This window comes from Mycetomoellerius zeteki, unplaced genomic scaffold, assembly GCF_001594055.1.
Source record: "Mycetomoellerius zeteki isolate Tzet28-1 unplaced genomic scaffold, Tzet1.0 scaffold156, whole genome shotgun sequence".
Lineage (NCBI taxonomy): Eukaryota > Metazoa > Arthropoda > Insecta > Hymenoptera > Formicidae > Mycetomoellerius > Mycetomoellerius zeteki.
This window is the reverse complement of record NW_017256511.1, coordinates 775,008-788,834: the sequence shown is the minus strand read 5'-3', so window position 1 is coordinate 788,834 and position 13,827 is coordinate 775,008. Positions and strand designations below refer to the sequence as shown.

Genomic DNA, 13,827 nt, shown 5'->3' with positions numbered 1-13,827 from the left:
CCGACAGTATGGCCATCCTGCAGACGTTTTCAATTATTTTGATGTACCGTGTAGCGTTTCCGCGTTTGTTTTAATCCCCGACTTGCTGATCCGTTCGCTGCTACTGTGTCGTGATAAGGATGGGGTGGACGTCGTCGAGGAGAGGCCATGGACCTCGCTGCTCATGTTCGAGGATTCGCTGGCGCTGCTGGATCGGCTGTATCGCCTGTCGGTTTTTCGAGAACGACTGAAACGTCAGAGATAGATCTATCGATGTTTCGCGGATCCACGAATCGGGAGAATTAAATTTAATCTACTTGTAATGAAATACCTGCCGCGCGATCGCGTATCTACGAGATAAACGAGTAAGAAAAATAGCAAAACGATGTTGTTTTCCAAACATGATATTCACGAACGATCATCTCTTAATGATTATAGAGCCAATTTCGATTGCAAGACGGTTATACACTGTTCCAGATGTTGATACATCGAAATTGCTTACCTTCGTGAATCGTTTTTACAGTGTCTGATATTTTGTTATGCTGCGCTCATCAAAGTTCTTTTCTTGACACGTGATTCGTGGTATCGCGAGAATGATTTCAATAATATTTACTCGACTTAATGACGTATATTCACCAGACAAATTTTAATACATAACAACTATTTTAAAATAAAATGTCCGATAATACATGAATTATACCTTTTTCTGAAAAAAGATATAATTCATGTATTATTAAATGTTTTATTTTAAAAACCCTTTTATATTACTACATTTATGTTATTTTTATATTATTCTATGTTTTGATTAATTCAATTTAAAGCTTAGAGCAATGACTTTTTTTTTACTTGGGGGGGAAAATTGACTTTTATATTGAGAGAATCAAATTTAAATTAATTCTCTCAATTTTTGACATTAATGTCCATAATTGTACTAATATAGATTAAATTTAATCTGGGTTCAACTTATTTTTTATCTTTTCCCAGTTCGAAGAATTAGAAAAAAGTAAAGACTTTAAATTAAACTGAGTTTAAAGTTAATCTACATCGGTAGAAATGGACATGAGTCAGATGCTTTGGATTAACTTTAATTTTTTACTTTGTTCGCGGTAAATTTACTCGAATTGTATTACCTGCTGTCGGAGGTATTGTCCACTGGCTTTTTCCGCGATGACGAGCTCACGCTGCTCGTTTCTTCCTGCCTCACGCAGATCTGCTCGTAAGCATGATCCGAGGACTCCCTCGCGATCTCGGAGCGCGCCGCATGTCCGTTGCCGGGATGCGGCCGGCCGACGAATCCGCCGTTGTTGATGTGCACGTCCACTTTCACTGAAAGCCAAAGCCTCGCTCGGAATATTACGCATCGCAGACGAGAAAACTGCCTTCTACGCGAAAACTGCCTTTCACGCTCGAGAAGTCCTTCAGAAACTATTTTAGCGGTGCAAAGCTTAAACTTGCAAATCGCAAAAGGTGCTTGCCACAGTCGATTGCTTTGTAGAAATTTGTAATTTCCATAACGATTGGAATCCAATTTTTTTTTTATACAATTTTATTAAATTTATAAAATTTATCTTTTTTATTTTAATTCTCATTTGTTTATTTTAATTCACCATTGGCGACTTTTACGCGTTTTGCTGAAACTCGCTCAATCCGCCAATCGCTGTTTTTATTGCTCTTACTCATTAAGAGCCGCTGCACTGTAACGGCTTAACGGTATTTGCGGTAAATCGCGCGCGAGTCTTTAACCCGGTTTCGCGAAGCGCGCGTGTTGTTTGCGACGTGTGTGGTTTTTTCGCTCCTCTAACAATTACCCAAGTATCTCTGTTTCTTTGAGATCAGTCTTGCAGCATTTTATCGCGTACTAGTCACATATACAAAAACTCGTAAAACAGATGATCAAATTTGCTTCTAAAGTAAATGAGAAGAACAATTAACATTTACGTTCTCATATATAGCATGTCCCACAAGATGTCGACTTACGTACGATTTTTATATTTAATTATGTTTAATTAACGTTGATGAAAATATATACCCTAATTTTTTTTAGAAATTTGATTTCAATTGATGTGTTAATATATGGAATGAAATTAATGGAGGCAAATAGTTCTATTTGTTCGATCTATAAGACTGTAAATATCGTTAGAAAAAGCGAAAGAGAGACAGAAAAGATCGACGATACCGAATATCTGATGTAAATCGAGGTCGTCCTGGAACTACAGTGGTTGAGAATCGATGGAATAAACAGGGTGTCCCAAAATTATTACTTTAATTTATCTCATCTACAAATAATTTGATTGACGAAATATTTTCTTAAATTTGAATTTTTCTATGGCACTTTTCTTATATCATTGAACTTTCGTATTTAATATTCTAAATAACCAAGCTTTGAATTATAAGTTTCTATTCAGGATGATCAACATTTGTTTCTTTTATGAATTAATAATATTTTGATAACTTGCAATAAATTCGAATAATTGCTATAATACGGTTAAAGCTCCTTCACTTCCGATTAGCAGCGGAATATTTTTTGGACACCGTGTGTAGCGGGCGTTATAATATAGCGATGAAGTATCTGGGACGTGCTACTTACCAGTCAGAGTCTCGTCTTTCCTCTCCGGCATATGGCGCTGATCCGCCGCGACGCCGTTTCGCGACTTCTCGGCGTCGCCAAACAGCCGCGTAATCCTTGTGTAAACTAGATCATGCGGGCTATGCAGGTAGAAGGACTCGGTTGTGTCCTTAGGTTTAGGCGGTTCGCCGATGTATGCACTCATAGGATTTATGTAGATACCGTCCCGAGGTCGAGAGCCCGGCGGATGCAGGAAGAACGGCTCTTGGAACATGCCGCAGCCGCGCAACGAGCACTGCAATGTGTTTTAGTGACGTCTTAAATACATAAGATGAAAAAGAAAAAAAATTGCATCTTAAAATTTTTTAATTTTAGTAGAAGATATACTACAAATCCAAATGTATGATAAGTGCTTTATTACACACTTGGATCGATTTGCAGTATATTCTGCTAAATTTTATCGTGTAGCAGAAGATGCTTCTGTGTAAAAATAACATTATACTACACGTTTGTATGTTTAAATTCTGCATTTTCTTTATGTAATATAGTGTTATTTACATGGAAAACTAAATCCTACACGTTTATGAAGGCATTCATTATACTTATTACACTTGGGTTTGCAGTGTATTTTTCGACAACTTTTATTTATGAAATTTTATGATACTATTTTACGATATCGAGTATATATGTATATTTTCCAATAAATTCTTAAGAATAAAAATAGTCGAGACAAAAATAGTTAAAATCTTTTAAATCTTGTTCATGTAATCCAAAAGCAAATCTTGTTTTAACATTTTAAAAAAGAGAAGCAAAGGCTACACAATCACGAAATTTTCGATGGTATCTATGATGCCTTTCTTTTTTAATTCAAGACTCCCGTATATTTGTATACACTTTCTCCTTATTTGATATTTGATGGCCAACTGTAGCTTGATGAAGTCTACCCTTACTTTGTCGATAGAGCTCGCGACGCAGCTGCACGTGGTGGTATCGCTCATGTGGCCTGAGTAGTCCGACCCGGCGCGATCCCTGGCCATCTTCGGGGTGACATTAGGAGGAGGAGGCTTGCCAGTTTCCTGCTGCACGTTAGAACAAACGAAGAGCGATTAGAACTGCTTGCCGGTAATTAACTTTTATTCGCATATCTATTAGACCGGAATGATCCCAATCCTAATCATGAAACTTATCGGAAACGAACACCTCTTCCTTATTGAGCTGAGCAACTGAAGCACCTAAATCTCCTTTCTCTCTTTCTCTTTCTCCCTCATTTCTCTCTGTCTCTCTCTAGTTTGTTTCTTCGATGTACCGCAATCGATTACATTTGTCGAACACTGTACTCGTGGACTTGCGATAATCCCCGTTGCTTAATAGCGATTACCCACGGTTGCGCAGTCTGGGTTTGACCTCGTTTGCGTTCACCGGAAAAGTTCATTCCGTTGAAGGAGAAAAACGTTGATGATTCGGCGAACGTCGCAAGAACACTACTATTGTTGCGGTTATTTAGACATGTAACCTTGTATATATAAGCGATTTGTAATAAGGCGGAGGAAAGTAGAAGCGTGCAAGTTACGATTAACGCTTCCATATAATTTTTACGTCGAGTATAATTTTTACCAAGAAGGTCAAGAGAAGGAATTTATTTTTTTCTTTATCGAGTGAATACGAAATAAATAATTAATAAAACGTGAAAGAAGAAAAATGGGAGAAGTAAAAAATATGAGATATTATCATTTATCTTTGTTTAATTTCAAGAAACAATGATTTCTCTCTCTCTCTCTCTCATCTTGAATTAATATAAACATATTAAAAATGAAAATACGAGACATGCGAATCGAACAGATTATTTTATGAATTTTCATAAAGTTTCAATACTTTAAATAATAACAAGTTTTTAACGCGTATGTTCTTTCATTTTATATCTTATTTTTGATCGGTTGAGCCTTTGATTTTTTAATTTTATTTTTACTTTCAATAATAAACAAATAATTTCAACAACGAATGATGATTATGATTTAAGTCAAGCGATACGGAGAGATTGTAAAAAGAAAGCGTAATTAATTGACGGTTACGTGCAGCGCCGATAAATATTGTTCCGCATTAATCCGTTCAAAAATAAGTTTATTACAATAATTTGTGATGGCGGACGTCGATATCATCTTATCGATCGCTTGATCGACGGAGAAAAAGTAAATTGGATTTATAATTTTATGATCCGAAACGTGATGCAGGTTTTTGCAGAATCCCGGGCGGGGCAACTTTAACTCTCATGTCGCCAGTCGAAAAACTGGATTATTTTATTAATAGGAGATAAATGCCTTTTAATGATCTATCTGGATTTTATGCTTGTGTATTTCTGTGTGAATTTATATACTACGTATATGTAGTACTTTAAACTGCGCTATGGATTATTTTATGTTTTATAGACCAGTAACCCGCTGACTCGCTGATTAGACTATGTACCGTAAGTTACCGGGTTTGTAACTCTCTTTCCACGTAATTCCATGGCCGCCACTTCCCAGTCGCTCTCGTTTTATCGAGATGAAATGCATCAATATGACTGAAGTATCTGATTAAGCTGACGAAATGTACTCAATCAAAAAAAGAGTTCTTTTCTAGGACACATTTTCAAATATCCTTTTGTGTAAAATAAATAAAATTTATTTATTCGTCATTCGATAAATGTAAAATCATCATCGATTTATAGATAAGTTTATACGAATCTTTATTTAGCTATTTCATTGTTGTTTGTTCAATTCTTATTAATTAATTAACAATTTAAACAATTTATTAATTATGATTTAACAATTAAAAACGTATATATATATTTAAATAAAATTCATTTGAAGTTATGTTATGAAGTTTATATTATGAAATATTTCGTTTCGTAAGATATTAAACAGAGAAAAAATAGATGAGTGATCAACAGATTAGTTCTTGCTCTACCGAGTGTCTTAACGTTGCGGAAATACATTTGTACGTCGTACCGACGTTGTTATGCAAATTCGTATGCGATGTGCTTGGCCTGTGGCGTAATTGGGTTGCGTGATGAAAGAAGGAACCGAAAGAAGGATCGTGTAAGAGATATAGTTTCTTCAAAGCAATAAAAGTGATACATTTCGCGTCGCTCGGTCACGCGGGAAAGTGATATTTAAATGATGGCCACACGTATTCTAATTTCTGTGCCGGTCGAAAGGAGAAATTTGCACTGAGATCTCTCCGTACCGTCCTCGTGTCTAAATACAGATCAACCTCTCACAATCACTATCTTTGCTAATCGTCAACTTGTACTTAAATTCATCACATTTTTTTTCTTAATTTAGATTTTTTATTCGAGGAAGAAATGTACACATTTCATCTTACTCTCGTCAAAATTGACAGGAGAAAACGCAACTGTGATTTCACAGTCTGCTGCATTCTTATTGACTTCTTGATCAGGGTATTGCGTGATCTTGGGTGGCATCTCGGATTTTTACGGAGGTATGAAAATGTATCGTGATGTAGAGAGAAATGACAAATAGCTGCGACAGTGCGATGTCACTGGTCCGTGAATGGGCACCACCCCGGAAAAAATGCCCGTCCACGCAAATCCTTTCCCCGTAACGTGTATCCCGTTGCGATACGCGCCAACGACACGCTTTCCGCTCAACCGGGTGAAGGCCGAAAAGCGAAGAAGAAAAAATGAATCTACATGATGCGACTGGTAAACTGATATTCGCATTTTTATTTAATGGAATTTAGTCTTGTAAGTGGCGTCTGTAGTTTTTAACGAAGTGATAATTATGGCAATGAACTCCTCGTTGATGTGTGATCACGCGAGGATCTCTTCTCCTTGATATCGATCAAATTGCCGCTGATATACTGTTTTAATAATCGGTTCATTGCCCACCGTAATTACGAGTAACGTTCGACGCATCTTGCTTCCGATTAACAAAGCATCTTCTCCCGCTATTTCGCACATTTTTACCATAATTCGAAGTAAGCGAATTCGTGTGAGCAAACATTAGAAAGCCGCGGATTTATAGACGTTACATTTTTATTGTCAGATCGGTGATTTTAAACACGCATCAAGTCAAATGTATCGGTCTCGAGAAAGTCGACAAAAACTTCCTTCTTCTAATTTCACTTGAAAATAAATGCAATGTAGATTTTAGCTTTTACTATTCTTACTATCAAAATCAATTAACAGATAAACTGTTGAAAATGAATTGTCCGAAAATAATTCAAAAATATCTAAAGACTTTTACATATACAAAAATAAAATTTATTAAAATGACTAATTAATGAATCGTCATTTTTTCCTAAGCAAACTAAAAGTAAGATAAAAATAATAAGAGATGTGAAAATTTATATAAAATAGGGAAGTGCCTGACTTAAGTTTAGACTTAATAAATTCCTAGAAATATTTAATATTTCTAAATTTATTTAAGAAATCAATCCTTTGTTATATTTTTTAAACGATGATATTTTTATTCGCGCTTGACGTCATGATATTTCCATTGTTGCAGATAACGTGTTTTAAAATCGTTTTAACCTCGTCTTATTATCGGCCATGAACCGCTGCATCATAATGTTTCTCTTATCTTCGTAAGCGCATTCGCGAGCGGTCGATGTTCAAGGTGATACGCAGAGAAAGATCCGAGTTTTATGCGTGGAACTGACCCGCGCAAGGTCGACTTACGCGACTCGCCAATGCGATTTGCGATATTGCTATGTTTCATTCACGACGGACGAATGATATAAGTAGTGCCAATCGATCGAATGTAATTGCGAAACCTCAAATGAAATTCACATTATAAAGATATCTATATATTAACGAATATAGGAAGCAAACATTTATTTTATGTTTAACTATTCGTAAATTCATAGAAAAAGTATGAAAAGAACAATTTTGCTGAAGTGTAAAAATTTAGATAGCTAAAATAAAATGATTATGTGTGTAAGAAACACAATCATGATAAAAAAATGCTGCAAAAAATTTTTACATTCTAGGAACCAATTATTTTGATAATCCAACAAAATTATTTTTAGATATATATCTAATTTTTAGTTATTTCAGCAAAATCATTTTTACCTTATATTTCCATCGCCGCACTTTTTACGTTAAATCTATAATCTTTTCAATGTGATACTTTGAGTTATATTAATATGACACTCTCTACGTCGTTTATTATAAAAAATTAAAAACTGCCATATGCTAGGCAAAGTCTGCGAGAGAATAAGTGTGTCAATGATGTAGGTTTAAATTATTATTCGAGAAGAAGCTAACAGTCATACCGCGGGCAATAAATATTTCGGATATCAATTTTACAATCTTTTACCTCGATCTTCGACACGGAAATATGCACGTAAGTGTATTTTTCTATTATACGCATGAACGTTCGCGCCGCTCATTACGAGTGAAAAGTAGCAGCTATTTGATTTGCACGCAAAACCGGATCGTACGATAGAAACCGCGGTTCTCCGTTACAGCTAGCCGATTTTACTAACTTTCAAGTCATCGTTGAAAGGTGATTCGACGTCCAAGTGTAATCGACCCTTAAATTTTCAACTTCGTATTATTGTTTTTTAAATTTGTCAATCGAATTTCTAATATGCATCCAGTATAAAAAAAGAATGACAAACATCATTTTATGCAAAACTTTATACAGTTTAATATTTTTAACTATTAAATGATAGGGATGTAAATTTAAATGTAGATGCGTTATCTAAAAGTCACATATCGGATTATAAAGAGAGCGAGCTCAACGGTGCTAAACTTGCTTCTTGAGAACCTGGGAGTAGAACCCGCGACATTACGGTACTTGTGGATTACGGTTCACTTACATATACACCCATGCAAAACCAGATTTCGTCACTGCTGCTCAAAAGCAAAAAGCCTCAAGTCCGTTCAAGGAAGTCCTTTCTGTTCCAGAAGGAGACGAGAATTTCGCTCGATCTTTCCATCCATCCATCTATCGGAACACACGCTTCGCTGTCCTAGTTCGGATCAGACCGAGGCTTGCGCCGTCAAGGCCGTTCATCCGCGAGTCTTCGGAACGACCAGAGACAACGGTACTTCCACTCCGCGTCGATCGAACGGCTGATCTTGCACTTCAGACGAGTCCACAGAAGTCTCAGAATCTTCAAAATTGCAGTCAGAAATTTTTTCGCCACTCTTAACCTTTCTTAATTTTAAGCGAAAAATTTAGTATTCTTGAAACTGATCTGCCCAGGTGTCTAATTTTTTAAAAACATGTATGACTATTCCTTTATCCTCGCTCTAAACAAATATTCAGAATTTTTCGAAGTATCACAAATATCAAAACTGATCCCTCCAAAGTGTACCCAAAACTTTCCCAGATATTTTTGGTCACTTCTGATTATCTTCGCACTCTATAAAACGGAGTGTATTGCGGATTTAAACGTCAAGACAGGTCCATAAAAAAGGTCTCCAATTTTGGATAAATCTCCAGATATAATCTTCCGGTATTTTCAGTAGTGAATGATAAAACAGAAAAAATTCCTCGAAATTTTTACAATCACGTGATACAATCCCACCGATTCTTACCAGCTCGGCGAACACGTCCGGTCAGCGCGAGCGGGCGCGCGACTATGATTCCAAGCTAACACCGGAGTCACGCGCGAGTTAGCACCTGCCGGCAGGCTGGGTGACGCGGGTCGATTTCTCGACTGGAACCCATGGTGCCCATGCGAGTTTCCTCTGGTCGACAGGAGGGGAAGAGAACGGGGCGAGTTGTACCGCACCCGCGCCGTTCAGGTCCGGGTGCCCTTTTCCGACTCAGCCTCCAGAATCTGGTGTCCGCCCAGATGGAGAACAGTAACGCGAGAGCGATCGGGAAAACGGGCGCGCGGGTGACGGTCGGCCAACGAACTCGCGCGAGTCTCTCTCGGAGGCCGGTACCTGCGTGCCACCGGTGCGAGCGCAGGAGGCGGCAGACCGGGACTCTCTCGCTGCTCTCGAGCAGATCGTCGAGAGCCCACCTGCTCTCGCCTTGACGTTCGAGGTAGGGATACAACTCTGCGACTGTTCACCGTAGAAGACCTCTCTTAGATCTCATCCTTTTGCCTTTCCTCGCGATTGTCCTACTCCCGGCTAATCCTGCAGCTTTTCCCGCTACGTTCCGATTTACCTTTTGATCTAAGGATGAATCGACGCTGATTAATCCTCGCAGAGGATTTATTTATTTTATTTTATTATAGATATTTATTTTATCAAAGACATTTATATTTTGATATTGTCCTTGAATGATGATGTTTGAGAAACTTTTTCGTAACTCTTCTATAAAATTTTTTATTTTATTTTATTTATTTCTTTTCTGCAAATTTTTATTATTGTTGGATTGTAAATAGAAATTTTTGAAAAACTTAGAAACAGTGTGCGTTTCTTCCTTATCAATTTCTAGATATTAAACGAGAATTAAAAGAGAAGGAAAAATTTGCTTCGTCAAATAATCTTTTTGCCTTTACTTGTTTTAAACAAATCTTGATTTCATTGTAGATTCAAATGACATTTTTACCGAAATAGCGCAGTTATTGGTATAAAAATAAACATTTATCTTCGCTTGTTATTAGTTCGACGAGAAGACGACACGCGCCTCTTTGAAAAGTAAGCGCGACCTAGAAAGCGTGCACGGGATCGAGTTCTTTTTCTTCAGGTACATCTGTGCATTCCCCGTTAGTTCTCTCTCCCGAGATGCAAGAGGAAATCTCTCGACCAAGGAGATGGAAGAGAGAAGTCGTTGCCGCCGCGAGGTGGCACCTCTCTTTCCTCTCTGCGAAGTGACTTTATCATCTCCCACCAAGAGAATTTCTTATCTTCTCTCTTTGCTTCCCACTACACCTAACTGTAAAGAATAATTCCCTACTGCTGGCGCTGGATTATATTTCTTCTTTTAGATGTTACTGTGGATTTTGCATCGAACGATTGCTCTATTCATAAGCATTTATGAATAGACGCTCTAATACGTAAAATTATCGCGCAATTTCCTGTGAATATTTTCGAATGATTTATCGTGGATTAATTTCTATTCTATTATCTATTTTAAATACGTGAAGAAAGCCATGTGAAGAAAGTCTTTCAACTTAAGCCTTTCTTTTTATTTCCTTTCTTCATTTTATTTTAATGACGCGGATTACTTCAATATTTTCTCTTCTCGTGACCAATTAATCGAGCAATATTATAAGTCTCAGCATGGCAAAGAAAGCCTAAAGTCATTGCTTTTCATCATTTTTGTAAAATATAAATTGATGTAAGAAGTAAATTGATAAAAGGAATAAATTGATAATAAGGAATAATTCAGAATTAATTATTTGTTCGTTTAACTTACAAAGATTAATTCACCATCAATTGAAACGTTTCTAATCGTAGTATTATCACTAATCAAACTCTTTTACTATTCCTCTCACTATAGATCCTCTCACTATAGAGATTGTTGGATTTCGTATTTTTAATTAAATTAGAATCCAGTTAAATGTCATGATTACTGGTTTGCTGGAATTAATGAACGTGAAATCAATAAATCTAAGATCTACTAAGTTCGTTGTTAAATTGTCTATGAAATAGAATTGGCATACATTAATTTTTTAACAATTCTGCATTTTCAATTCTTGCGACTGGAATAAAACTAGTCCGAGCGGTTCCGAGTTGACGTCGGCGAGCGCTTTCGAAAATATTCATCGCTTCCCGTCATGTAACCTGTCTTTTATCGAAAAAGTCTTAGACCGTCACCTCGATTTTTGTTCGATAATCAGTACAGTAACCAGTCGAATCAGTATTGCACAATGTATAGTGCAGTAGAATTTTCCATCGTTCTTTACGTAAACATATCGTAATTCATTTTTGTAAAGTATAGTAACCTGATGCTTCAATTAAACTGATATATAAATAAAGATAAGCTAAATAATATATAATAGTATATAAATAAAGATAAGCTAAATGAATAAATAAACATTTATTGTACTATAAATTAATAATAATTTGAAATGTCTAACTGTAAGCATTATATAAACATCAGGTATTAATATCACGTAATAAAGTATCATAATTAATAAATAAATATAACGTGAAATTTGTTAACGAGATCTGTGAAAATTTGTTTTTTCTTTATTAACGTTTATCTATTCTCTCGTAGAAGAAAATAGAGCATCATATGACGAAAGGAATGTCCTACTGCCCCACAGTATTGTACTTCCGTGAATTGTTCTATTTGCTCTACCATGATCTGAGATTGTGTTATGCTCTGTCGCTTTAGTCCATTTATTCGCAATGCAATCGTGAATCATAAAGTTGTTTGTATTTGCAACAAAAGCTGGAATTAAATTCCTTTTTTTTGCAATCACACATCGTCTCGCTCGCGAAAACAACGCATGATCTTAATTTTAATGCGCATTTTAATTAGCATAGGTTTCCATTCGCTCATTCGTAATATCGACACATAAAAACATTTCTATAATTCGATCCTATGCAAGAAATTAAAGGCTTTCCTAAGTGAACACGATTGACTTGTTATTATATGCCATCAGTAAATGACTGATTCTCCGCACGGTGAAAGTTCGAGAATATGGAACGCAATTATGACAAATGCCTCGTTACAGTGTTATTTTCTGCATTGCAATCGCTTTGCGCGAACGAGCTTAAATCTGAAGCTCGAATATCGTCAAATAACACAAATACTACTATTGTACGTATAATAACGAATTATTACTATATACATTATTATGACCATCTAAGACATAAATCAAATTTGTTTTATACTTCAAATCATAAAATAAGTTTTAATGTAATGCCATACAAATACAGATATAAATGTTATTTATAAATTTTATAATAAGTATTGTAAGATATTGTCAAACAATTACAAGGAAGTATTGCGGAATTGCCGATAACAGCAGTTAACGATCTAGAATTAAAAATTATCCTCTTAACGCTGCTTCATCTGGATTGCGGCGCAACAGACGTCTTCGTTGCAATCATGATTGATGAAAACTCGCGCATAATTACCCCAAAGGTGCGAGGAGGAGTACGCGTTCGGCGTAACGCAAAACTTTCTCGCGGTCAATAAACTTCCCGCGATAACCGATAAGTAGCCGTCAAAGTGAAAATGATTGGATAAGTATAAGAATCCAATTTGATGAGTATGTACATCATAAACGCGCACCATGCTGTGGGCTCGTTTCGGAAGCTCCAAGACGTTCAATTTCGACGAGAAGCGAAACGAATTCCTGTTAAACTACAGCAATGCTATTCAGAATGAAAATGTGAAAATTACTGAGATCGTAATTTTCACGAATCTGTAAAACATATTACGATAAAATGAAAAGATTAGTGCGATTACAAGTGTTGTTGTTATTGTTATTTACTTGCGAATTAAGAATAAATATATTTTTTTCAGCATTTGGATTTTTAAATTATTCTCTGTTTCTTAAATCTTATTTATGTAACAGTAATATTTTATTATATATAATTATGCATACAGTTACGACACTGTAAAAAAAAATTTATTTGCTTAAAAAGATTTGAATTAATTACAACTTAAATTTGTAAAAATTGTTGCTAGTCAGTGTAATTTATTTGTATAATGCAATTATTGAGAAAGAATAATATTATGATTCCATAAAACGATTAAACAATAAAATACAATACAAATTAAATGTAAAATACAAACGTATTATATTTTGATACGACATTGAATGTAACAAACAAGTCGAGTTTTTTAATCGCATTGAGTGATCAATAAAACATCTATTTAGAGTGTAATACATGTAGTTAGTACACGCCTTTTCTGCTTGTAAGTTTCCTTAAAGATACAAGAATGTTTTCAGTAAACACGATGGAAATTGAGCACCTTAATTAGTATGCAAATGTAGACGTATCGTGAAGGAATTTGAAAGATTTACACAAGAAATTCATTAATCGCTTTTACGGTTAAAAACTAAGTATTAGAAACGTGTGTACCAATTATTTGAGTGATAATTTTAATTTCATTTTAAATACAAAATGAAGATGCATTTGCAGATATACAGTGAGACAAAAGTACCGGAACCTCTGAATATCTCGGAAAATATAAAGTTTTAGAGAAAAGTTAGATAATGGTTATAGGATTTAAAAAGATCTTTTTACTGATCTTATCAGTTTGATTTTGCCGATGCTATCCAAAGTCGAACTGATATAAGATTAGTAAAAAGATTTTTTTAAATCCTATAACTTTTGTTCGAAACACAGAAAAAACTTATAATGTCCAAGATATTTAGGGTTGCGGTACTTTTGTCCCATCCTGTATAAC

General features: G+C 35.5%; 1 protein-coding gene across 2 annotated transcripts in view; it reads right to left on the bottom strand.

Moving 5' to 3' along the window:
* f (espin protein forked) overlaps nucleotides 1-8,459 on the bottom strand; it is a 15,495-nt gene extending 7,036 nt beyond the window's left edge. The window contains exons 1-5 of one of the 2 annotated variants that reach the window (XM_018445243.1): nucleotides 8,369-8,459; nucleotides 3,496-3,624; nucleotides 2,567-2,840; nucleotides 1,110-1,305; nucleotides 48-226 (exon numbers count right to left, since the gene is read on the bottom strand). In XM_018445243.1, coding sequence (XP_018300745.1) covers nucleotides 48-226; nucleotides 1,110-1,305; nucleotides 2,567-2,840; nucleotides 3,496-3,624; nucleotides 8,369-8,380 — 790 coding nt within the window. In that variant the 5' untranslated portion in view covers nucleotides 8,381-8,459. Of the gene's footprint in view, nucleotides 1-47; nucleotides 227-1,109; nucleotides 1,306-2,566; nucleotides 2,841-3,495; nucleotides 3,625-3,745; nucleotides 3,806-8,368 lie in introns of those variants that run through there. The other variant, XM_018445244.1, reaches the window with a different exon arrangement.
* Nucleotides 8,460-13,827: the final 5,368 nt, after the last annotated feature.